The 26,925-nt window shown below is 41.0% G+C and overlaps 1 protein-coding gene across 11 annotated transcripts in view; it reads left to right on the top strand.

Annotated features, from left to right (window-relative positions):
- The window catches only part of WAPL (WAPL cohesin release factor), a 41,847-nt gene extending 14,922 nt beyond the window's left edge, over nt 1-26,925 (top strand). For 4 of the 11 annotated variants that reach the window (XM_072130489.1, XM_072130491.1, XM_072130492.1 and 1 more), the window contains 16 exons: nt 6,025-6,134; nt 7,339-7,434; nt 7,963-8,112; nt 9,174-9,310; nt 10,226-10,337; nt 12,306-12,530; nt 12,627-12,738; nt 12,833-12,930; nt 14,241-14,317; nt 15,028-15,203; nt 15,371-15,486; nt 17,932-18,090; nt 18,635-18,842; nt 20,623-20,711; nt 21,181-21,276; nt 22,148-26,925. In XM_072130489.1, the coding sequence (XP_071986590.1) occupies nt 6,025-6,134; nt 7,339-7,434; nt 7,963-8,112; nt 9,174-9,310; nt 10,226-10,337; nt 12,306-12,530; nt 12,627-12,738; nt 12,833-12,930; nt 14,241-14,317; nt 15,028-15,203; nt 15,371-15,486; nt 17,932-18,090; nt 18,635-18,842; nt 20,623-20,711; nt 21,181-21,276; nt 22,148-22,213 (2,027 nt within the window). In that variant the 3' untranslated portion in view covers nt 22,214-26,925. The remainder of the gene's footprint in view (nt 1-6,024; nt 6,135-7,338; nt 7,435-7,962; nt 8,113-9,173; nt 9,311-10,225; nt 10,338-12,305; nt 12,531-12,626; nt 12,739-12,832; nt 12,931-14,240; nt 14,318-15,027; nt 15,204-15,370; nt 15,487-17,931; nt 18,091-18,634; nt 18,843-20,622; nt 20,712-21,180; nt 21,277-22,147) is intronic. The other 7 variants (XR_011850721.1, XM_072130488.1, XR_011850722.1 and 4 more) reach the window with 7 other exon arrangements.

The following is a 26,925-nucleotide window of genomic DNA, read 5'->3' as shown; positions in this document are numbered from 1 at the left end:
CATCTTACAAATGTAAGGATGGCTCCAACCTATCTTTTATAATTTGGTATTGGGGTAATATGCAAATTTTCTTTGATTCTCCTACCCAGATATCTAAAAGGAGCTGCGCTCGTCCGCAAAGCTGTAGTTATACATATGCGCAGTATCTCCGGCTTCGGAGCGGAGATCGTGTAGCCTGCGTTGTGGACATGTGTAGAACTCCGGCTTCGTGGGTGAGGTTCCTTGTAGCTGCGTGCTGAAGATATTTGATAGGAGGATCAAAAAGGCTACTGGGGCGTGGAGTAGCCGCAATGTGTATACTCAACTCCGGCTACTCCACGCCCCAGTAGCTTTTTTTAGAAAATGTGCATACTGCCACTAAGTAGGTAGATCCGTGATGGTAGGTTTACTTTAATGTACAGAACATATCAATTTACAAAAAAGGTCTACTAAATAAAACATGTTAAATCTATCAGTTAGGTTTTACAATTCTGCATTTAAGAAGTTAATACATCCTGTACAGTGAAATATTTTAATTCTTGTGTTGCAATGAACAACAAAAATATTGTAGTTTTCTCTCCAAATAATATATTCTCCGTTAGTTGAGAGAACCAAGTAAACCTATAAGTATAAGTTCTAGGAAAAGACTGGCCTACAATGTTAAGGTAATGTAATCCTTTCGATGGGGGATGTCAAAACAAGGAGGTGGTTTAATGGGATTGGCCCAGATTTGGAGGGTGATGTATTTTCATTTGGACCTCGAGGTCTTGAATGTCTATTAAGGCCTGTGTACTGTGCAGTCACCGTGCTGTGCTTTTTGCAGCTAATTTCTCTTAAAAATCCTCTCCAGTATTCGTAGTTCATGATCCTAATGACAATCCCTTACCTTGATTCAAACTTTAAATCCTCCCTGCATATATGGTTACACATCAGCCTGCAAATGTTTACAATCTCAGCTTTCTGTATGGACGATTTTGTGCTGCAAAAACTACACTCCCCACAGTGCATTGTGTTGTAAACACAGCAGAGCCTGTATCCACCCATTCCAGCCTACACGGTGCTGGCAACCCCGCCCGCTGCACCTTCCAGGCTCTGCTGCATCGGGCCCGCTGCACCTTCCAGGCTCTGCTGCATCGGGCCCGCTGCACCTTCCAGGCTCTGCTGCATCGGGCCCGCTGCACCTTTTTGTTTCCTGCCTAGGGCACAGAGAATGAAAATATTATAAAACCTATATAAATGTGGTATCCCCATGATTGCACAGACCCAAAGAATAAAGTAGAACTTTCATTTGTCAATTGGTGACACCATTTTCACTGCAATTAGATTTATATCTTTTGACCCCATTTCAAATTAAAGCTGGTTATTGTGGTATGAATGTGATTGGGGGGTAGTCACATGCTAGGGGGGGCTGTCTCAGATGTGATCATATGTGACCACCTCCCTGCGACAACTGCGGCCATCCCACAAGCTCATATGCCGTAATGTGGGTTGATTACATTTTTCTTCACATGTGGATGGTCACATATGTAGTGGAGAGGATTGTCACATATGAGGTGCTCATATGTGACAAACATACCCCACCTGCTCCACAACATATGTGATGGCACATGTATGTTGGTGTGCTCACATATGTCATAGGGTTGGTCACACATTAATTGTAGTAAGCTCTTTTGTGACGATGCCCTCATGAGTTCGCAAAAGTTTATATACATACACATCGACACCTGCTGTGTATTACGGTGCGTGCGTATTTGCCCAGCATGTGCATAGACTTTCGCGTCCATGCCGTGCAGGAGTTGTGAGTGATGTGGCATTTACGTCGGCGGAAGTGGAGAGAGTATAAGATGCGCCGTCACATGACCAATTCCAGAGCCGTGGAAAGACTCCCCTTAAAGGTGAGTATAATAGAAAGTTAGTTAGATTGCAGGTAGATGTAGAATAGTTCAGGAAAGTTCAGACCACCCCTGTGTTGAGTGATAATAGTCTGGCATGGCCATCATGCAGTGTACGGAGAGAGGCCTGCTTCCAGCTCTCTGCATTGTGCAGGTCAAGCTGATCAATGGGGTTGTCTTATCACCAATCTCAGAAAATCCTGTAGCTCTCCCACGGGCCTTCATTGCATTACATAGAATGACATGTCTGACTTCCGTTTCAGAAAAATGTTATCATACGGACTCACCTCCACTGTATTGAGATGTCCCCCGACTCTTCATAGCTACTGCAAGTGTGGCAGAGAGCAATGTGGTAGCAGATGTGTGAGAGTAGCAATCCGTCCCCTTATCACCACTTCAGTCTTCATATTAAATAGGCCATCAGGAACTGTCCTCACCTTCCGTTATCCACCATTCATTTTCCTCTGTTGTTATCCATGACCTCTTTCCTTTTAAAACCAACTTTTACAATTATGCTAATGAGCCTGAAAGACTGCTGGGGCAGTTTCCTGAGCCACTCCATGCTGCAGGAAGGGCATTTTTCTGATGGCAGGCCATAGCAGTGACTGCGTTATTTGGGTGGCAACCTTTCATACTGGATGTGAGTTCTCCATCTACATCCTTCTATTGGGCCCCATGCACACGACCTGCATTGAGGTTTATGACACCGGCACTTAGGGCGGTGAGCACACTTTCTCACCGCACATTGACCAAGCCAGGTTGCCACGCTGTAAATTATAAGTGTTGTCCTGATTTGGTTTTCAGGACAGGTTAAAACGAGTTCTCTGTACATTAGGTCACAAGGCACAATTTGGTCCTTGTTTTACTTAAAAGTAGGCAGGGACCTCTGCTATCATAGATAACTACGGTGTCCTTGTTAGGCATTTGGCCCTGCAAATAAAACCATTACACTGTCCATATTTTAAGAAGAACAAATTTTTTGTTAAAAATACTCACAAATGTATTGGCTTTTAAGCAAGTCAAACTGAAGACCAGCAAATATAAAGTAGAAGATACCAAGCTACTACCTCAATTTTGGTCTCCATGCACACTGTTCAGGAAAACACACCACAGTTTCTGAGACGGATCCTATATGGTTTTATCACCGCCTTCATGTGGACCAGAGAGAGAACAAATCCATAGTGCAAATCACCAACATTTTTTAAATATTATTAAAAATATTTATTATACTCACAAAGAATGTATAAAATCTATGTTTTCGCAACTATATGTTTTTACAAATATCTTGTATATAATTTCTATATTACATTGCATTCAAAACCATTTATGGAACTTTAACTTTCCCCGGTTTTACTACATGGCCTTATATGGGCCAATCAGAAGATTCCAAACGGATTATTCAAAATTCCTGCTAGTTTTGTTTAACCTATGAAAACATTCATTCGGATCACTAATCAGTTTGTAGAGTGTCAGGAAGAGCACACCATCCTTATATCCAATCAGGAGATCGCCTCCTCTCTATGGGGTGGTCCTTTATCGCGAACTGCCATTACAAATATGCAAAAGTGAACACACCTACTTCTTAACCAATCATGGGGTGCCTACTCTCCATGGGGATTTCAATTGTTGTGAACCACCAATGGAAATATACCTTGATGCTATGGACTTTATCACTTTATCATTGTATTGTCCAACCAATCGGATAAGCCTCTCACTTTTATGGAAATTCCAACCAATAGAGAGTGAATTACAGGAGGACATGCCTCTCTAACCAATCAATAAGATGCATCATCTCTATGGGAATTTAAATTGTATTGTACCACCAACAGGTGCCCTAGTGTGGTATACACCCCCCCCCCCATTCCTATGGAAATTAACATTGTAAAAATGCAAGTGATCGAGGGGAAAAAAACCATGTATACATGCAGTTTTAACATACTGCTTTCAGTTTAACAAAATACAGAAGAAAATAAATTAGTCGCTTATTATTCTACTTCACCCCTATATTAATAACCTGTGTATTAGTGAAGTGAAAATTATCTCTACTAACGTAATAAAAATCTATCCTTACATACTCACACCCTCTTCACACCCTACATTTGTCTTAATTAGCAACTTTATCTCAAAATCTTTATTTAAGCCTTTTGGGGTCAAAGTAATCAGGTGTAATATCCGCCAGGCTTCTCTCTGATTTAATTTTGTTTAACCCCTCCGACCCCCAATTACTAGTACCGATTTCTAAACCCATAAAAATTAACCTCTTGGGATCCCTATTATCTTTTTGTATAAACTGAGCTGACAAAGTGTGTCATTAAATCTTTTTTAATATTCCGATTATGTTCTTCAATTCGAGTCTTCAATTTGTGCCCTGTTCTTCTGACGTGCTAGTTAAGACTCAAATTTAGGGTGTGAACAGTGTATATAACGTTAGAATATTAAGTTTGTACAGGTATTTTTACTTTACTAATACACAGGTTATTATTAAAATAGGGGTGAAGAAAAGAGTAGTAACCTGCAAATTTATTTTCTTCTATATTTTGTTAAACTGAAAGCAGCATGTTAAGACTGTGTATATGTGGCTTTTTTTCTCCTCGATCACTTGCATTTGCATTTTACAATGTTAATCCCCATATAAGAGAGGCACGTTTATGATTGGATTGTCGGGAAGGGGGTGTACCCCACACTAGGGCACTTATTGGTGGTACGTTACAATGTAGGCATCTTATTGATTGGTTGTTAGAAAGGTGTGTCCTCCTGTAATTCATTCTCTGTTAGTTGGAATTCATAATAGGTGTGTCTCTTTTGGTATATTTCTATTGGTGGTTCGCAACAATTGAAATCCCCCTAGAGGCTAGGTGCCCCTATGATTGGTTAAGAAGTAGAAGTGTTCACTGTTGTATATTTTCATTGGCAGTTCACTATAATAATGGACATATCCATAGAGAGGAGGCGATCTCCTGACGGTAAGGATATAAGGATGGTGTGCTGCTCCTGGCGTTCTGTAAACTGATTAGTGATCAGATTTCCTGTTTTCATTGGTTAAGCAGGAATTCTGAATAATCCGTTTGGAGCCTTCTGATAGGTTCCATAGGTTTATTTTTAAGTTGAATTTGTATGCACATTGGAAGTATATATTTTATAATTGTAGTTCCAGACAAAAATTTTTTTGCCCCAGTGAGTTGAAAATTTTTTGCTGTAATGGGACCAAGGATTATCAATAAAGCTTCATTACAGACACCTTACAGTTGATCATTGCAGTCTGGGGCTAAAGTAAAGTATCCAGAGAGCTTCACTAGGGGACTGCCTGTATTTAAATATTTTTGTTCATTTTATGTGTAGACTCTTGCAGTATAAAAAGGTGTGTGGTTGTGGCCATGCCCCAGAAGAAGCCATATGGCGAGACCCAGGGTCGGGCAGATACATTTGCTGGCTTGTGTAAACATAGATTTTATACAAAGCACTATTTTATCGTTCTTTGTGAGAATATTTTTAACAACATTTTAAAAGTGTGGGCGATTTGCACTATGGATTTGTTCTCTCTCTAGTCCACATAAAGAAGCCGATAAAACCATATAGGATCCATCTGAGAACACATTGTGAACGGAGACCAACGGCTTCAGTGGATCTGTCTAGAAGCTCTTTTATTGCATATTCGGAGCACTTACAAGTGCTTTTATTGACATCTTCGACAGGAATCTTGACCTAGTAGCTTGGTATCTTCTATTTTATGTCCATATTTTAAGAACTGAAAGTGGCCATGCGAATAAGCCCTGTGAGGGTGGTATAATGCGCAATCACTGAAACTGCAAGGTCTCCAATGGTCTTGCTAGAAAGTATAATGAGATATAAATATGTAATTTAAGGAATCAGAAAGTTTGTAGCATACAGCCAGGTGGAGAAGCCAAGCGGCTGCGCTATAATACGTCAAAATATAGGACAAGTCCTAAATTTTTCCATGTCCATCCGGCTCGGGCGCTGTGCCGTGAAACGGCATCTGCTAAACCCAACCAGGTGCCATAGACATAGGAAGGGAGACTTTAATAAAACTAAAAGGCAATAATCTGTAATATTATTTGATATTTAGATTTTCTCCCTTTCTGCAATATTTCTAAATTATTTTCCTATCGCTTGTGTCATTTCTCTTTTTATGTAGATTCTGCAGAAGATCCATATGCTGTCCCTGAGGTGTTTAAGAAACCTGCCAGCAGAGCAGGAGATAAAAATAAAGATGGCACCCGAAAAATATTCAGTGGACCAAAACGGGTAAATATCTGGTTCTATTTGGTATAATTACCTAATTTTTGTTTTATTATAAAACAAATTGATTTGTATACCTTCATGAGTTATTGTGTGTATTTGTGTGTGTGTGTCTTCCTTGGACTTGTGCTATTGTATGTCAGTCGCCTTTAGGCCCCCCTCACACGCACATCTGCTATGCCCAGGCCAGGACCTGGGTGTAAAATGTTTGGGTGATTGCTGCTCACCCTTCCCCTCATCATAGGGAGCCAAGCAGCTGGGCTATACGTATGTACACAAGTGTTGTCACCATACTGTGCCGTGCATAATGCACTTCTATGACGGCCGTAATCTAGCTGCTGTTCTGAGAGCTAGTATACAGTTGACATAAAAGTTGACATAAATGTCTTGTGAAAGGGACCCAATTTGGATACCAGAACTCAGAGATGTAAGAATTAAGATACTGTATACATTCGTGTATAAGCCGAGGTTTTCAGCACAAAACACATGGCTTATACAAACATCAGCAAAAGAGCCCAGTACTAAAAAAAAAAAAAAAAAAAAAAGTGTATACTCGCCCTCCGGCGGCCCCGATGCGCAGCGCTGCTCCCCCGATGCGCAGCGCTGCTCCCCCGATGCGCAGCGCTGCTCCCCCGATGCGCAGCGCTGCTCCTCTTCTGTCTTCCACGCCTGTCGTCTTCTGTATCAGGCTGCAGGGCGCGCCTGCCGAGTCAATAGGTTTTCCCAGTTTTTGGTGGAAAAATTAGGGGTCTCTACTTATACTCGAGTAATTACGGTAACCAGGGAGCTGTAACATACAATGTGCTTTAGCGACACATATGTGATTGGGCTGAGCTGCGCCCCTGTACATTTGTATTGCATTCTTAGATTCCATACAAGCGCCAAATGTGGTACCACATGTGCTGTAGGAAGTAAACACATGAGTCCATTGTGACAGGCAAATTTGTCATCCATGTGTTTCTTCCATGAAGCCAATGCCATCCATGGATCTACGGCACACGCTCAGTGAAGTCGGTTTCTATTAAGGCGACTTCATTTACTGCGTAAAGTGGAACCAAACAGAAGCTTATGACTATGGTTACTTCCTATGATGCGGCGCTTGTGTTAGAGGACTTCTGGAATATGTTCACGCTTGAAATGTCAAGGATGCATCATGAATGGTTATACCTAAGCAATGAACATGTTGTTTGTAATTTTTTTTTTTTAATAGTCCCCAACAAAAGCTGTTTATAATGCAAGACACTGGAACCAACCAGAAGCAGAGGAGCTTCCTTCCTTACCTGCGTCCAAAGCTCAATCTGCCCCAGTAAGTAAACATTAAGGATTTGTGACAAGACATACTAAATATAAGGAACTCAGTCAGAATGTAGTACAGTTTTGACTGTGGGTTTTCTAAGTTTTCTCTTAACCAGGCGTCTGTCCAAACATAACATAACATTTCCATATCCTCATGTCTTAAGCCCTGCTTGCATTTGATCTTTCATGGCGTGTTAGGTTAGACTGCTTTGCTCTTTTCCGCTCAACACCACTCTGAAAAAGGTTTGAAAGTCTAAAACCTTTTGGCAGCATGTTGGTTTATGAAAGCTGAGGCCTGGACGCTTAGTTTCTCTGCTTGACTGGTGAAGCAGTCGCACCCATCCACACTTTTGATTAGTTCCCAAGAATGCAGATACCTTGGCAGACCTTTTCTGCTTTTTGGCCACCTCCTGAAAGGTCTTTTTTCCCCTATTGTAATAAACTTTCAGATTTCCACAGACCCCTGAGTAATACTTAGTCTAAGAGAGCACGTTTCACCGTCTGTTCAGTTTTTAACTTGTGTGTTACATGATTATAGGCAAAACCATCTGAGACTTCAGCTCCAAAAGATGATGGTGTCTTCAAAGCGCCAGCTCCTCCTCCTAAAGTTATCAAAACGGTGACAATTCCCACTCAGCCCTATCAAGACATGGTGACTGCACTGAAATGTAGGAAGGAGCACAAAGAAGTGAGTTTATTTTTTCTCTTACTCATATCCTTGGTTTTACTGTTTTTCACCTAAACTAGCTTTTAAGATTAGATAATTCTTTATTGGTTGATAATTGTTATCTTAACTATAGTAGACAATGTAATAATAATTTGTAAGAAGTACTGAATAATTAGTCATTCAGATATGTTACAACCTAAGAAATGGAGGCAGTAGATGCAGTTAATAGTACACAACATCTGCATGCAGTAATGGTCCCCATGTAGGACTGAGAGATTCCCATTATAGCTCATGGGGGTCCCTTCAGGTGTCTAAGTGAGATTCCCTAAGTTAGAAGAAATTTTGGAAGTTTCTGTTGTACTTTGCACAGAATAGCCCCTGTCAGTCGGGGACCTGTAAGAATAGCCGGCAGCAGCGCGTATATTGTGCAATAGACCACAGAGGGGCTTATTCACAATCGGTTGAATGTTCGGCCGGTGCTGTGAATAAGCGCAGCTGATGTCAGTACAGTGCGCCGCAGCTGGTGCTGTCAGTGTGCTGCATCGCAGAGATCCGGCAGCGATTGCGCAATATACACGCTGCTGACGGCTATTCTTAAAGGTAGAGCTGCTGATAGGGGCATGGAGGGGGTGTGTCGGCCGGCCCCCTCATGAATACCGCTGACTGTCAGGGGACAGAATACAAGGATATTTGGTAAGAGGTCGGATCGATTAAAACAAACTTTGCAAACATAGATTTTTAAAAAAAATGTAATATATAAAGGGGCTGGGGACAGGATTAGAGGGTAAATATTTGGTGGTATTTTTTGGGGGTGACAGGTCCTCTTTAATAAAATGTTGCACTGTAATGAATACATGTATTTTATTTTGTGTACGACAAAAATTTGTCTACACATAAAATTCTGTGCACAAATACATATTTTTTGGCTAAATATATGCACTGTGCTTTTGCCAGAATGTAGGTGCAAATGAGTAATACAGTTCTCTTTCCATCAACAATGGGTTTTTGTTACAAATAATAAAGATCATAAGTGTAGGACTAATGAGATAATTACCATTGCCTGTGATGTACGTTTCTTTCAGCTGTACACCGTCGTACAACACGTCAAGCACTTCAATGATGTGGTGGAGTTTGGTGAAAACCAGGAGTTCACAGATGACATTGAATACCTGCTGAGTGGATTGAAGAGTAATCAGCCCATAAACACAAGATGCCTTAGGTGAGATGAATGTCATACTGTTACATTCTTCCCCCATATCCTCTAATGGCCATTACAAACACAGCTAGTACTCCCCCACCCCCTTGTGGCTAAAAATACTCAAAGCTGGGAGAAGTGTTTTTACTCTACAAATTGATCTTTTGTGTACCATACTTCTCTAAAAAGTGTGGAAGATGGCAAGATAGGTGGGATATAATGGAGCATGCTAGGAAGGTGCCCTGGTGATGTGCTAAGGGAACCTTCTTCGATCAGATGCTATTTCAGAGTTTGCTTCTTAACCTCTTACTGATGACTGAGCCCTGTCCTGAGCCCTGCATATTGCAGCAAAGGCTTAACGGTAACACCCTTGATCGGTGCCGGCACCAATGGCGGGTGTTTTCCAGCCAATCGGCGCAGGCGACTTCAAAAAGATGGCAGCACATCTGATTGCTTGTTGATGATAAAACTCTTGCAATACTGATGTAATGCAGGGTATTGGCAGTGTTGGCAACGATCGGCTCCCTCCCAAAAACGGCCCGTGTTCGATCATGGGGGAAAGCGCCTCCCAAGAACAAACCACCCCCGGGCCCCAAGGCTTGTTGAATGACTGCTACATTTATGGGTTAAACACCCGCGATCGGAGCTCACTACGACCGTGGGTGTTACACTGGGGTGTCAGGTATCGGTCACAGCCGGCACCCCGTGTGTCCCGATGCCGGTTAAATTCTTGAGCAGAACCGGCATCAGCCCTGTGTCTGATATATCGGACACTTAGCGCTAAGTCACTGCGCTGGAGGGTGTTGTTTGAAACCTCTTTTTGCTTTTGGCTATTATTAGCTTAGTGTAAGCTTACAGTGGGTTATTGGATGCACTTTACATCATGTTTGTGGCTTAGAATGTGGCTGTATTCAAAATACTTCTATTTTTTTTCCACAGTGTTATCAGCTTGGCAACAAAGTGTGCAATGCCAAGTTTCCGAATGCACCTGCGAGCACATGGGATGGTAGCCATGGTCTTTAAAACACTGGATGACAGTCAGCATCACCCGGTACATATTCATCTGTAGTAAACACACTGGGCCTCATTTACCAAAAGTGTTATTCTCTCATGTCAACCAATCAGAGCTTAGCTTTCATTTTATAAGCTATTAGAACTGTTTTCTTTGCAGAAACTTTTTGATAGATCCCTTTTACAAAGCTGTCTATAGCAAGAACTCTTGATATCATAGCGCATGCACTGGCGTATGTACAATTCTTTGTCCTGCCCCTCTATTAAAAGGGATTTTGAAGTATCTGATCCACCTGTCATGAATGTCCCTCATATACCGCTTTTAAAACTTAAATCATTTGAGATAATTTTTAATATTGTGTCTGGGGGAAGTGTTAACATTTTCTAATATACTTCAGTAAGAAATTCAGCTTTGTTTTTACAAAAACGTGCTGCATGCTACCTCTTGTAGAGATCTGTATTTCATTCTGTACTGTGTGTGTCTATGGAGCCTGACTATGAACTTGTATTTGATGTCCCCTTGTGTGCTCCCACAGTTGAGGATTAACCCCTCACTTTCTGCTTGATGGTTAAAAATAATGTACAGCCAGGAAGTAAGCAGAAAGCGTTAACATTCTCCTCAGTTTGCTTTTAAGCTGTTAAACTTATCATAAACTTTACACTGTGAAACTTATCATAGTTTCTTAAAGGGGTTGTCCGAGACTTAAAAAAAAAAACATTTGTGGCTGGGAGAGGGCTGCTTAAAAAATGTGATTATATAATTACTTGCCTCAGCTATCACTCCCGGTGTTTTAGGGGTACGGAAGCTGCAATGTGTTGAGCTTCCGGCCTGCTGAGGTGGCCTGCCACACCAACCTGTCCTCTATTATACAGCTCCGGGAGGGGCCGTGAAGTTACGGTTTTTTCCAGCAGCCACCTCCCGGCCACCAATGTTTTGTTTTTGGTGGGTTTTTTTGTTTAGTGTTTTTCGGTTTCTGGCAGCCTTTTTTTTAAAAGACATCTATCAGAAAGATGAAATATTGTAATCCAAGCACACTTACATGCTGGTGTGTGGCTTCTCTTGCAGGATCTTCTCTTTTAGCTTTTTTTTTTTTTAAAGTAAAATATCCAAATGATTTTTTTAACCTTTTCACGCTCTCTGACTGATATATCCGCCACAGAGCTATGAAGGGTGTATGAAGAGGGCTCACGGGCTGAACCCTCTTCATACAGAGATGGGCTTTGCTGCATATCGCAACAAAGACCCACCGCTAACACCCTCGGTCGGTGCTTGCACCCATCGTGGGTGTTAACCTTTTCTTTTTAATTTTGAATTTTTTTCCCGCTTCCCAGTACACGGCATGGAATAATAAATAACATCACGGGAAAGTAAAATTTGTTAGATACTTAAGGGGTTAAACCAGTGAATGAAAATCCATGAAATCACAGCATGCCTCCATGGTAGATGGGTAGGAGTAGATGTCCATGGAGGAGGCATGTTGTGATCATTTGATCAGATACATACATGGGGAAGACATTGCAAACATGACATAACATGCTGAGAAGAAATTTGTAATTTGGGGAGGATTGAATGGGAGGGGCCGGCCAAGCAGGGTATGCCCCCTATGACTCCATGGAATATAGATTAAAGTTGAATTTTTAGCTAAAAGAAGGGTGTCAGTTACTAGGACTCTACGGGAACCCGTCACCAGCTGTATTCGTGAAAATATGTTCCCAAAAATATATTAGAAAAATTCCCTTCTACACAATAACAAAAACTATCTGTTATTCCATTAACTTTTACTTAATTGACCTTTAAAAAAAACAAAACAAAAAAATAACAGCATGAGAGGGGCTGTACAGTCAATGTACCAACCACCAGAAAATGTATTATAATAACGTTACACATGGATTGCACTACCTTCTGTCAGGGTGCGCTCACACATGGCGTGCAGTTAGTAAACAATTTTGACATGTTAGGAATGAATGTACATGTTAATACATTGTGTGTAATATTCCCCTTCTCTAGAATCTAGCACTTTGTACCGCTGCACTTATGTACATATTGAGCAGAGACCGCTTGAACATGGACCTTGACCGAGCTAGTTTAGACCTCATGATTAGACTTCTAGAAATGGAGCAAGACACCACCTCCAGGCACATGAATGAGAAGGATATGAACAAAATAAAAGAGAAAATTAGAAAGCTCTGTGAAACCGTTCACAACAAACATCTCGATTTAGAAAATATCACAGTAAGTCCTGGTTGCAAAACTGCAATTCCGCTTAGTTGCTGTGCTATATCTGTTTGTATACAAGGTTTTGATGATGATTTTTGTTTTTGCTTTCAGACTGGCCATTTAGCGATGGAGACTTTGTTGTCCTTAACTTCCAAGCGTGCCGGAGATTGGTTTAAGGAGGAGCTAAGGCTTTTAGGTGGACTGGACCATATTGTAGATAAAGGTCGGTATGACATAGCTTACATGTTTGTTTTCTCAACGTGCAGCATGTAGTCTTGTCTCTGGTATGTTAACTATGCATTTTATTTTCCCTACAGTGAAAGAATGTGTGAATCATCTCGACAGTGATGAAGATGAAGAAAAATTAGTCGCATTTTTGTGGGGAGCTGAAAGATGTTTAAGAGTCTTGGAGAGTGTGAGCAACTTAATCTTGTTTTTTTTTTTTTTTTTTTCATGAATGTATAATTGTGCTCGAGTGTAAGGAGCCTAGGTCCTCGCTGACTGGATCTGACTGCAGTTCAGGAAGAGAGCCTTCCGGGTCTCAATGCACTGTGCTCTGATAGCTCTCTGACAGATATATTATGCACCAATAATAGATTAGTCACAAATTAAGAAATCAATGTAGGTAACGTCTCCTCAGAATTATGGAATCATTAGAACACAAGAAGGCTATTAAATAGACTTATAATATCAAAGGACAGTGCTTTCAATTAAAAAGGGTTATTATACAAAAAGGGTAACACAGATATAAATATTCAATGCAAAAAAATAACAAGTCTGGCGCCTGGGGAACCAGAAGAAAGGGCTGATCAAACTATTCACAGGGGATCCCCAAAGACCTCCTAATGACCTGCACGCTAACATAACCTATACCTGTACTAGTGAAATGATGTAGGGGAACTCTTCTCCCCCCTCCATTAATTTTATGAGCGGGAGTGCCTGAACACTGCTTAGATGTTGATTGTCTTAGCTTCCGGCCTGTGTTTGAGTCTCTCTGATTATTAAGATCTTATCACCACAATGAAACTTCTGAATTTCATAAAATCTCAGAAATTTGCTCAATTTCAAATCTATTTTTAACGTCAACAACTACAACTGACAATTCATCATGTGGCTATTTTTCACTTTTGTCGTTCCTAATGTATTTTGATGTGCATGACCGTTTAGGATGTAGGAAGAGAGCTCACAGGCTAAGCCCTCTTCATACATAGTGGATGTTTACTGCAAATGCCCACTTATGGAGCTGGCACCAAATGGAGTCACAAATTGTGGATGGAATTTTTTTCCGGCTTACCAGTACACAACATGGAGTATGAAATACTATCACTAGAAAATACAATTTTGTGAAGTAGAACCGCAGCCCTCGTATTGCTCTGTACACTGGGTGATAAAATAGTTATGGTTTTAAAGACTGGGAGTGAAAAATCGAAACACAGAAACCGATCCCTGGTCGTGAGATGTCACACAGGTGCTCACTTCTTGATGTATTAGAGTAAAAATCTAAAGTCCCCTACACAGTAGAGGTAGAGGGACTGAAGATAAAAATTAACTTCCTATTATCCAGGCTGGTAATTTTCTCATTTAAGTACCTGCTGGTAAACCCTTAATATGTAGTTGCAGGATTTTCACAACTTGTATTGTCCAGCCTTTGGCATATTTTGTGATATTACCTAATTTACACTTTCCAGACAACAGTAACAATTATGCATTATTCTACTTTTCCAGGTCACCGTACACAATCCAGAAAACCAGAGCTACTTAATTGCATACAAAGATTCCCAACTCATTGTGTCTTCAGCAAAGTAAGTTACATTTTTACTTTGTTTAATATATTCTCTGTTTTAGTACGTAACAAATCTTTATTTTACATTTACAATGTATTTATAAAATACAGTATACTCTGGGAACATCTAAAACTGCAGAGCACAGTGCACGGTTATCTCCAGCACTCCTGTTCACAGTCTGAGTATGGGGGGATAGCTGAGCGCTGTGCTATGCAATTTCTGAAGCTTCTGTGGTATTCAGTGGGAGTGGTAGGACACCATCTTGTAGTTGAAAAGCCACCAGGCAATTGACACGTCATGGTAAGTCCTGGAAAAGCGGATGAGAAGTGATAATAAAGCGCTTCTGTCATCTCCCTGTGATAGTCTTCTGTTTCTGCTGCACAGATTACTGCAGCCCTGAGACATTAATGTATTAGAAGATAAACCATCTGGCGTATAAAGACTGATGGAGGTGTCCCCTAATCTGGACACTTAAAATTTTCATTCTCTTTCCATCCTTCCCTTACCATCCTCTCCCCATATAAGATGTTTTTGTACATGGCTTACTCTTTGGTGTCTCCATATACAATAGACGCTATATATTACTGCATGGAGCAATTGCTATTGTCTTGACTGTATTGTTTGTGTTTTTTTCCTTCTCCTGCTCCCCCTCCATTTTTGAGGGATAACTCCTTCCGGTTAATGGAATTATGACTTTGCATTGAGTCTTTCTTTTGGTTTCTGGACAGAGCTCTGCGGCACTGCGAGGAGTTCATTCAGAGATACAACCGAGCTGAAGAGAGCATCTGCATTCCTTACAATAAGCCACTTATACACCACAGTGCGGGCAGCCATGTTGGCAAAGCTGTGGAGGACTGTATGAGAGCCATCATTGGTGTACTGCTCAATCTAACACATGACAATGGTATGAGCTTGTTGTATTACTGTATTAACTATAAAATGTGTCTTTTTAAAAGCGTTGCACCACCAGTGTTGCAGCTTTCTCTCGTGGCTTGGTGGCTGTAATAGTGGTAGCACCAGCACATGGTCTATTACTGCACTATTAAATTTAATATTATTTGTATTCTACAGAATGGGGCAGCACAAAGACTGGGGAGCAAGACAATCTGATAAGCACTGCACTCAATTGTGTTCTTCAAGTTCCAAAGTTCCTACCTCAAGAACAGAGATTTGATATTCGAGTTTTGGTAAGTTATTTTTATTCTTGCGAGTTCAGTCCTTCAAGAAGAAAGAGATTTTAGGAATTCTTCATGTATTATGACATACATTTTTAACCGGTTAAAGGACACCTGTCATCAGGTCTGTGTCACTAGTCCTGTCACCTCTACCTGTTAGAGCAGCTCACAAGGAACCCATCCCAGCCTTTATATAGTTATTTCATACATTATTCATTGTAAAATCATCTATTCTTTATTATGTAAATGAGGCTGGTCACATGGTCAGAGGCAGTGATGTCACACCTGTTCCCCCTCCCCTCTCCTCCCCCTGCTCAGGTCTGTGTGTAATGTATAGTAAAGCATGGCTAGTGTGTGTGCTGCATCTGCTGACATGCTGCATCCTCCTAATATACAGGTGAGAGACACAGACATCAGCTACACATGAATCTGACATGTTCTGCTGTAACATGGCTGCAGCCTGGAGCTGCTGTATCTCTCCTAAACACACACACACGCACACACACACATGCACACACAGGCTGCAGGGGGCGTGGCCACCAGCACCAGGAAGCACATTATTATACAGCCTCACATCATTATACAGGCTGTCAGTCAAGCACTGGGGGTGTGGCTGTGCCTCCCACTCATGAATAGAGTGGACAGCTTGAATATGCTAATGCTTCATTGGACATTTCACAGGTCATTTGCATACAGCTTTAGGACCTCATTGCTTAGGTTTACAGGCATGTAGAGGGACAATGAAGGGATAGAGGCAATGCTCTCTCATGGCAGTTTATGAAAATATATTTAGTTTAGGGGGGTTATTTTGCATGACGGGTTCTCTTTAAGGACCGGGCCCTTTCCCGTTTTTCATTTCCATTTTTCACTCCCCACCTTCAAAATTCTATAACTTTTTTATTTTTACATGTAAAAAGCTATGTGACGGCTTGTTTTTTGCGTAACACATTGCACTTCATAGTGATTGCATTGAATATTCCATGCAATGTACTGGGAAGCGGGAAAAAAATTCCAAATGCAGTGAAAATGGTGAAAAAACGCATTTGTGTCGTATTCTTGTGGGCTTGGATATTACCGCTTTCACTTCACGCCACAAATGACGCATCTTATTTATTCTTTGGGTCAATACGATTACAGGGATACCAAATTTGTATAGGTTTTATAATGTTTTCATACATTTACAAAAATTAAAACCTCATGTACAAAAATTTTTTTTTTATTTTGCCGTCTTCTTGTGCTTATAACTTTTCCATACTTCGTTGTATGGAGTTGAAGGTGGTGTCATCTTTTGCTACTTTTGATGATGTTTTCAATGATATTATTTTTAGGACTGTACGACCTTTTGATCACTTTTTATAGAATTTTTAATTTTTTGGACGCGATTTTCCGTTACGGGGTTAAACACAGTGAAAAACCGTTATTATATTTTGATCAGGCATTTTCTGACGCGGCGATACCTAATGTGTTTATGATTTTTACTGTTTATATTTATATCAGTTCTAGGGAAAGGGGGTGATTTGAATTTTTAGGTTTTTTTTTAAACTTTTAATTTTTATTTTTACTATTTTTCAGACTCCTTAGGGTACTTTAACCCTAAGTTGTCTGATCGATCGTACCATATACTGCCATACTACAGTATGGCAGTATATAGGGATTTTACTCCTCATACATTACAATGTGCTGATAGCACATTGTAATGAATGGGTTAACCCGTAGTAGCTTCGGGTCTTCGTGAGACCCGAAGCTACCATGGCGACGGATCGCCGCTATCCCGATGACATCACGGGGAGCGGCGATCCTCGGAAAGGATTGCCGGCGGCGATCTGCAAGAAAACGCCCGCGATCGGTGCCTGCACTGATCGCGGGTGTTACCGGTAAGCCTTTGCTGCAATATGCAGCAGAGACTTACCGGCTATGGAGAGGGATCAACCCGCGAGCCCTCTACATGCATCGGAACGCGACCGCCGCCGTGAATACACGGCGGGCGGTCGCGAACCGGTTAAGATTGCAATGGAAGCAATTATGGCTGTAAACCCATTAAAGGGCACCTACCATCAGAAAGTGGGGTGATGACCTGTGCATCAGCAGTGACTGACTTTGCTGACACATGTACTTCTGTGTGTGATCATTCATAGATGTAGCTAAACAATTGATAAATATTCACAATAATCCGCTTTGATAAACTTATTCCAGGGGTTTTTCAGCACAACAAATGTTGTAAAATTAGGGGGAAAAAAATCCCTGTCATCCATCCATCCAGCTATAATAATCCCAATGCTGTGTGGCCCCTCTACAGTGGTGACACGATCTAGTGTTATCACCGGACCTGCAAGTATAAAGTAGCTGTGGGTATGAACCTCCAGGCGTTTCTCTTCACAACTTTTTTGAACTCCTCTAAAATATTCTATTTTAGCTTATGTATATTGAAATTTTGTCTTTTTGTTTCCTTCTTTTTAGGGATTAGGTTTGTTGATCAATTTAGTGGAGTACAGTGCTAGAAACCGGCACTGCCTTGTCAACATGCAGACGTTACAATCGTATGATTCCTTTAGTGAGGAGGGAGAAGTGATCACTGTAGAAATGAGATATATTGATGCCGTACATGCGTTGGTTTTGGTAAGAGAGGCTCATTTTGCATATTTTATGCATATATTTAAATGGGTTCAATGCCAGATTTATTATTATTTAGGTGATGTTAAGTGCTTGGAAAATAGTGTTTGTTCCCACTTGAAACACATAAAATGACTGTTTAACCAGTACCAGAGAGTTCATGTCTGTGTTAAAAGAACCCCATAACCATAATGACAATAGGAATTGTTGTTTTGTGAGATCGCTCCCATTTTTGCGCTGTCGTAGCCGTGCATTGTTGGATAGACAGGCCAGGTCCTATTACTGCATGGCTGAACTATTACAAGGGCAAGCTTAATGTATAGTTTACCTAAGCTGCTGATGGGCGCTGCACGTTATTTCTTTTTTTTTTTTGGCTTGTCCCACATTTTGGCTTGTCATAGACTCAACTGGTGTAGAAACTGAGACTAGATTTTACAACTTCGTTATAAACGTTAGATTTGGATACTACAGAATATTTGGAGAAATTTGACACCTTTTAAAGTAGTCCTTTATCAACAATGATTTATATTCCATTAAATTTCCCTCTTAGCTTTTCCTGGAGAGGGAGAAAGCTGCCCTGTTAGCTGAGAGTCAGACAGATGAGCTGATAAAAGAAGTCCCTACAGCACAGCATGACAAGAGCGGAGAGTGGCAGGAAACCGGAGGAGAGATCCAGTGGGTAGCAACCGAAAAAAGCCCCAACTCTGAGGAACCTCCAAAGAAGGAAGAGGAGGAAGAGGAACTTGACCTTAATAAAGGTAAATTCTTGCAGGTGGAGTTTAAGGCCCTATAGTTATAGCCAAGTAGGTACTGTGCCACCGGAGCAGAGAGAACTTTTTGTTGTGCTTTTGAACTAGCAGATGTATTTCTTTTTTGCTCCATTTGGTTTCAAATTTCACTAATTTTTAATGGTTTATTGTTTGCTTTTTTGCTCAGCGGAGTCAATAGAAGCCTATGGGGAGCGTAGACAACGTTTTGTATCCACCACCACAACTGTTAGGCAGCTCAGCAGGAAGATGCACTAGGGGAACACCACAGTACATCGGCAGCACCCAATCGCTGGCTGCTGCTGATGTACAATCCTCCCCCTGCATTCAAAGGGAGAGGGGGGTCTCCGGGCAACATATCCCCCTGTATAAGCAATCCCTCTGACATGGCCTTATGTTTGGCACAAAATTTAATATGAACCTAGCCTTAGGTGGTGTGTGTACTTCAGCAGCAAATAGCCAAAAACACATTGATTTGACGGAAAGAAGAGTGAAGAAATCAGGCGATACCTTTTTGTGACTGAGTTTATTTGGTGGTGAGCTTTTGAGAATACTAGTTCTCTTTATCAGACATGATGCCTAACACAGTACAGATATACACTGCTAGTGATTTGATGGGTCATATAACATTTATAGACGGACTACTTGATTCAGGAGTGCAATTCTCACTTCTTAAAGGACACCTGTCATCAGGTCTGTGTCACTAGTCCTGTCACCTCTACCTGTTGGAGCAGCTCACAATTATCCCATCCCAGCCTTTATCTAGTTATTTCATACATTATTCATTGTAAAATCATCTATTCTTTATTATGTAAATGAGGCTGGTCACATGGTCAGAGGCAGTGATGTCACCCCTGTTACCCCTCCCCTCTCCTCCCCCTGCTCATGTCTGTGTGTAATGTATAGTAAAGCATGGCTAGTGTGTGTGTTGCATCTGCTGACATGCTGCATCCTCCTAATATACAGGTGAGAGACACAGACATCAGCTACACATGAATCTGACATGTTCTGCTGTAACATGGCTGCCTGGAGCTGCTGTATCTCTCCTATACACACACACAAATGCACACACAGGCTGCAGGGGGCGTGGCCACCAGCACCAGGAAGCACATCATTATACAGCCTGTCAGTCATGCACTGGGGGTGTGGCTGTGCCTCCCACTCATGAATAGAGTGGACAGCTTGAATATGCTAATGCTTCATTGGACATTTCACAGGTCATTTGCATACAGCTTTAGGACCTCATTGCTTAGGGTTACAGGCATGTAGAGGGACAATGAAGGGATAGAGACAATGCTCTCTCATGGCAGTTTATGAAAATATATTTAGTTTAGGGGGGTAAGTTTGCATGATGGGTTCTCTTTAAGGGAAACCTACCACTGCTGATGGTAGGTATTAGATGTAAACACCGGGCACCAGCTAGTGTTTTAAACCGCTATATCGCGGTTTAAACACATTTTGATGAACAGCCCCGAGGTAGCTTCGGCGCAACGCGCAGCCGTGCGCGCGTGATGCCTCCGGCACTTCCTATGGAGGCGCGCGCAGCGCCGAAGCTACCTCGGGGCTGTTCATCAAAATGTGTTTAAACCGCGATATAGCGGTTTAAAACACTAGCTGGTGCCCGGTGTTTACATCTAATACCTACCATCAGCAGTGGTAGGTTTCCTTTAAGGTCAAAAGTGTTAAGACAAACAAGCTATGAGCTAGAATGGTGTATTGTGTAAAAATAAATGGCTGTATGTCTTTAACGTTTTTTCTTTTTTCTATGCAGCCCTCCAACATGCAGGAAAGCACATGGAAGATTGCATTGTCGCTTCTTACACAGCTTTGCTCCTGGGCTGTCTCTGTCAGGAGAGTCCGGTCAGTGTAAAATACTTAGTGGTGTTGTGTTTTACATCAAATATCTTTGAGTTGTTTGCATGTCAGTCATTTGGTGATCCAAAGATCTTCAAGAACCTGCAATATATGTTCCCTCAGATGGCTCTAGCACCTAACATTGTAAAGAAGCAGTAATCTTGTGACCAATGTATATATAATTACAGGACAGTGAAGTCTGCTTCAGCCTATTGATCAGCAGGATTGTCACACACGTCCACCTGTTGTTTGATATGTTTTCTGTTGCTAATCAAAAATTCATAAGCTTTTTAAACCTCAAATTTGCACATTCATATACATGTCTTAACTAGTCCCAGTGAGCAGTTAACCGCCTCATCTAGGCCTGTGATGTCACGCTATATCATGGGAGATTTGACTGGCATTGCATGTGGCTTCAGGTTGACCTGTCAATTGTTCAAGGACCTGATTTCTTGACTTGGTTTTACACTTTCAGATCAACGTGACTACTGTACGGAGTCATCTACCAGATGGAGATTTCTCAATAATGACTGAAATGCTAAAAAAGTTTCTCAGTTTCATGAATCTTACAGTAAGTAACTAGTTGTCATATTGCATAGCTGTCCCTTTCTTTTTGGCGCTAAATCAAGCTTTACAGTGGGACTTTACAACTCAATTGATTAGCAGAGTTAGAACACTGCTGTGTGCTGCTGTTTTCACTCAATGAGACGATAGCACTACAAAAATTTGCAGTCATTTTCATATGGTTTGGTCATTGAAATACAGATGATGGTATTTCCTGACTGAATGATGTCCTCCAGGGATCATAGTAATCTATGATGCTGGGAGTCAATATAATCATGGTAAGGTTATGATGCTTGGAGTCCTGCTTCCTGAAATATTGCCAGGAATTAAAATGCAGCTTGAGCCAGATACATAACTGGTTCAAGAACATCAATTTATTGATTCCACTAGAAACACTATTCTAGAAGGCAACTGAACTGATGGTGCCGGAGGTCCCACTGTTAGCAAATGTTGAAACTCTCCAGTGAACTTGTCACCAGGAATGTAATTTTTAGCTGGTGACAGGTTCTAATAGCCTGTGCCATGTACTTTTTATCATTCTGAATCTTTGTAAGCTTCCCCTTTCCCAGGGACTCACTACTTGTAGCTGGCAGGGAGAAGGTTATATGAATGATTTCAGTAGTTTATATAAACCATTTTTAAAATCTGCATAGCAGAGGCTATTAGGAGCTGTTGCCAGCTAAAATGGACATCCCTGATGACAGGTTCCCTTTAAGTTAAATTCTGAATTCTAGAATATGGAATATAACATAATACCTCTATATCCCATGTGTATTCAGAATACATCTAAGTGATTGATGTTTATAATTACTATACGTCATGTGTACTGTGTGTATTTTCGCGCCATTAATGTAACTGGTTTCCTGTATCTCTTCCAGTGTGCAGTGGGAACCACGGGGCAGAAGTCAATCTCCAGAGTCATTGAGTATTTGGAACACTGCTAGGTATCTACATAAACAGACTTCTTAATGCTGGATAAACTCCTTGTATAAAAGGAACAAGTCATGTATAAGAGTCCATGAAGATGCACTGAGCGCAATTTTCTGTGTGAATTACATTGAAAAACCGGACCCCCCTTTTCGCCGTCTTGTTGAGCTTGCGTTTGCTTCTTCAACCAGATTCCAGCCGGACACCCGTGTGATTTGGAATCTAAGGAGCGGAGGTTGTGTAGATGAATGAGACCCGGCCGTACTCACAGTATTTGAGTTCTGTGTAGGGTGGAATTAGGGTTTTCTATTTATTTCCTCTGGATAAGTTTGGTCATGGCCAGTTCTAAAGAATCAAATGTAAACTTGCAAAGAATTTGCTGCTGATCGTGCAACTGCTGTGTTACTATTGAAGTACTGCATTACATGCCAGTACAATGACATCTGCTAACCGCGCTCCAGACGAAAGGCTGCTTTTCCTTCTTTTTTTTTTTTTTTTTTTCTTTTTTTTTCTTTTTTTTTTTTTTCCTTTTTGGTTTTCCCGTTTTCTCAACCTTTCTTTTGTTGTTTGCTTTGTAATAGGCTTTTAATGCTTCCAAACTGTTAAGAGTTATGTAAAAGTTGTTAGAAAACTGTTAACAGATTTTTGGCCCTTGGCTATTTTGCTTACTCTTTTTTTGTACTAGATGCTTCCGATCATAACACAATGTATTTTCTGTATATATTCACCTTAAACCCTTCCTTCTCCACCCCGTTTATTCTTAATTTAAGATTTATGGATACCTTTTAAAGCAGTTTTGTTGTGAATTCTGTTAAGTGGTGCAGCACCAAATTTTTGCCATTGGCGGGCCAGAAGACTGGGGTGTGGGGGTTGCTGGATGGAGTGTGCCAGAGCGCAATTTCAGATACACTTTTGTCTATAGCTCAATTGTACAGAATGAACTCAGTGGGGGTCTATTTTTATATTTTAGGTGGTCCATCTCAGGTGTCATCTTGGACTAATGTCAATGAGAAGGCATGTGCCCTTAATTACTTTCAGGGAGCGTTTTACCCTTGTTCTTCTGTAACGACCACCCTGCGTGACATGGGAAAAATGCCTTCAGCCATGATCAAGGGTCCTCCTTGCATTTACAGGCTCTTAACGTTGCGCTGCAATGCACAAGTTTGTTGCACCTTTTAATTCCGTGTCATAAACTTTTTGTCAACATGCGAAAACGGCGGGCGCTCTTCACGTGAATTTGTAATTTAAGCGCCGGATGTTCTGACCACCTACCACGAAAGGTCGCTTCAGGCTCAGATGGAGGGAGCTCTGTGATGTGATGGACAAGTGTGGCTCATGGATGTTAGCGTGAACATTTTGAGAAGATGAGAGGAGAATGTTCTGCTGATGTAGATCTATATACATAATGAGAATATTTCCCAGTCTCTGCTATTCCCTGACGGGGTACAGGATGACAAGGAGACCTTACGTAAGCCATATAGTTATCAGCCAAACTGCATCTCTGCCTTTTATCTAAATAATAAAAAAATAGAAAAAAAAAGTCCACAAAGCTAGAAGAGCAAGGTAGGTAGTCTAAGGTCTTGTGTATAAAATTCATATTAGTTGAGTTTTTTAGCAATATTTATGTGAAAATGTTAATAAGATATATTAATTTTCAGACAATTTCTAGAATCCACTAATATTGCACTTTCTCCCACGATTGTGCTCTTTACAGATGAAGAGTAAATGATGGCTCTATAGGCGATGGAGAAGGCAAGTCTGTCTTTCCAAAGAATAGCTTTATGTGGTTTGGCCCCTTTTTATTTATAAGTAACGGCTAATAGGTCCCGATTGTGAGTTACTGCCCGGTTCAAGCTTTTACAGAAAGGTTTTTTGACTTGTGCATGTTTAATAATATTTTTAATTTTAAAGGGAACCCATCAAGATGAATATGATGTGTACAATGAGTCCAATGGTTGATGAGCATCCCCCATTGAACCTTTGGGTGCAGAAAGGACAGGGTTATGAATTAATATTGATTTTTTTTTTCTTTTCCTCTGCTCCCCTCCACCTGCTTTTTATCATACTTTCTGCAGATAGAACATGACAGGACATGTTCAGCCAATAAAAAGCCTTAGTTAAGTACAGAAGTAGGAGGTAAACACAGATTTCAGCAGATTCTTCCATTATTAAATTGGGGGTGGGGGTAGCATTACTTTATAATATTTCTTTCTCACAATTAATAAGTGTGAACTGAGCTGTAGCAAGAATTTCGTGTTCCCAAATTTGTGCAGATTTTCCAAAACAATTCTGAAAAATCTGTTTTTAACTGGCTTCTGTCCCAGCTTTATTCCCCCCATGCGCATGGCCTATCACGGTCCCCATAGAGGCCTATGACCCCCGGTCACGGTGTGATGAGCGCACGCTATAACTTTAGGTATATGTCTCCCCGCCAGTACAGTTCCAATTTCATCTGGATCACTAACATAGGACCAAGTTGCTTTATGAGACACAGCGGAGGGGACGTGACTATTTGTTGCTATGTTTTATTATTTATATCTACTTTGAGAGTGTTTGCTACAATGAACATGCAGAATACTATAGAGCAGACGGAGCTGAGAACATGGTGGGAAAATATTTTTCCTCAGTTTTACTCATTTACATGCCTGCTTAGTAAGATCAGCCATTTTTAAGGGGTGGAAGTGATGCTAAGTTTCTACTCGGCTTTTAATACTCACCACATCTTACATGTTGACTCGCTATACTCGTGCTTGCATTTAGGCTAGTTTTGCCTTTGTAGAAATCAGAGGGCTGGATGCCCATAGCTGTACAAAAAGCAAGAGCCGTTTATTACAAAAAACAGTCAAATCTACCATTTAAGGGAATCTGTCACCGCATTTCCACAAATACACCAAGTCCCAGGTTCCCATAGAGCCCTATTAACGGACTAAAAATCGATACCCTCACATCCCCATAAGATCGACTTATATTCCCTGGCATTAGAGGGAACGTGTCCTGCTCGACCGGCCCCTCCCATCTAAACCTCTGCATGTCGTATGCCTTGTTGAGTGATGTCACGTGGCCAGAGTGTCAATTGAGGTCCTGTTACATTTGAAATGTATACCCAATGTGTGTATCTAATCACATGAAATCACAGCATGCCAACATGGACTACTACTCCTCCTCCATGCCGCACTGTAATTTCATGTGCTCAGATACACGAGGTAGAAATTTCAAATGTAACAGGACCTTAGATGACATCACCTGACACGAAGTGTCCAATAATGTAACAGAACTCTGTGTTCCACATAGCAGCATGTCCTAGCAGTGAGACCTGCAGGGCAATGCAAGTAGGATTTACTATGCAGGACTCCTTTAGCATCATTGGCCTCACATCAGGTGAGTTGCATATAAGTTTACAAACTTATTTTTGTAACGTTGCAGCCATGGAAAGGAACCATTTTGGAACAAGAACAATGTTTTGTAATCATAGTCACCAGGGACCTCATTTGTTACTAAAGACAGGTTGTAGAAGTCCATTATAGCTGGATAGCAAAGATGTCTTCCAGGGCTTGCTTTGGTTTGAATGCCGAAAGACATATTTGTAATGCGGCTGTAATGGGCTTTAGTGATGCCCCTGGTGACAGGTTCCTTTTAGTGAAGTATTTCTTTGTGTGGGTTAATTTGCATGGCAGGGTTAATTTTCTGTGTCTGATTTCAGTACCTTGTCTACAATTATATGACAAATTAACGGGTTTTTCATTGACTAGTAACAAGATTAAACTGCTTACTGCTTCTTTTCTACTCCTGTAAAACATGTCCCAGTCCCTGTCACACTCTGCTTCCTGTGCTTCTTCCAACTCCAAAGGAAAGGAGGCGCCACTCACAGGCTGGGAGGATCACTGCTATAACCAGGCAGCCGCTTATTATTTGCTGTGGACTCCAGAGCCTGCGTTCACACATGGATTTTGAATTGCATATAATATCGGTTTACAGTGCATCGACACCATGTGCGAACAAAGCCAGAATAGCGCACACAGTAAAGTACAGGCCAAGAGCTGTGCAGCATCTAATGGAGAAACCTTTTAAAACCAAATTTTTAACCAGTGGAAGAAATAATTTGGCTTTTTGTTTAAATTTCACAAATTACTTTAATAAATTCACTTTATTTTTGAGCTATTGAATATCATGTATGTGGTCTTCGCACCGGTCATGAATATTACACACTTCTTACCAAATACTATTCCAGGTTTTTTTGCATAGTGTTCACATGAGAGCCCTTTACATTATCTCTGCATATTAAAAGGTGGAGCTTATCCTAATAACACGAGTCGCGGTGTCTGGTGACGCTCCTTAGGATGTGCTCTGGCAAGGTGGGGGGCTGATGCTTGGGCAGTCGCAGTCTCTGGGAGCCATTTTTTTAAGTCGCAGTACATTTTGTTTGGCTGAAATCCCCATTTGCTTTAAAGGGTACTTGGAACCTTATTTCAGATTAAAGAATTTTAAAATAACTTTTTTGTTTTTCCACTGTATATATTTGTGTAAATACAAGCCATTGGAGATAGAATGGTAGAGTACTTTTCTGAATCCAATCCTATTTTTATTTTATACAGTATTTCTCAGCTGTGATCTTTGGAGCAAAAGCCAACGGCAGGAAAATAAAAATCAAGTTTGTACCAGTTTCATGAAGTATGTCTTTGGGTTTTTTTGTAAATAATTTTAACTCAAATAAAAATTGCTACTTTCAGTA

Source organism: Engystomops pustulosus, chromosome 11 (assembly GCF_040894005.1).
Source record: "Engystomops pustulosus chromosome 11, aEngPut4.maternal, whole genome shotgun sequence".
NCBI classification, from domain to species: Eukaryota; Metazoa; Chordata; class Amphibia; order Anura; family Leptodactylidae; genus Engystomops; species Engystomops pustulosus.
The sequence above is the reverse complement of the archived record's forward strand: the minus strand, read 5'-3'. Positions and strand labels throughout refer to the sequence as shown.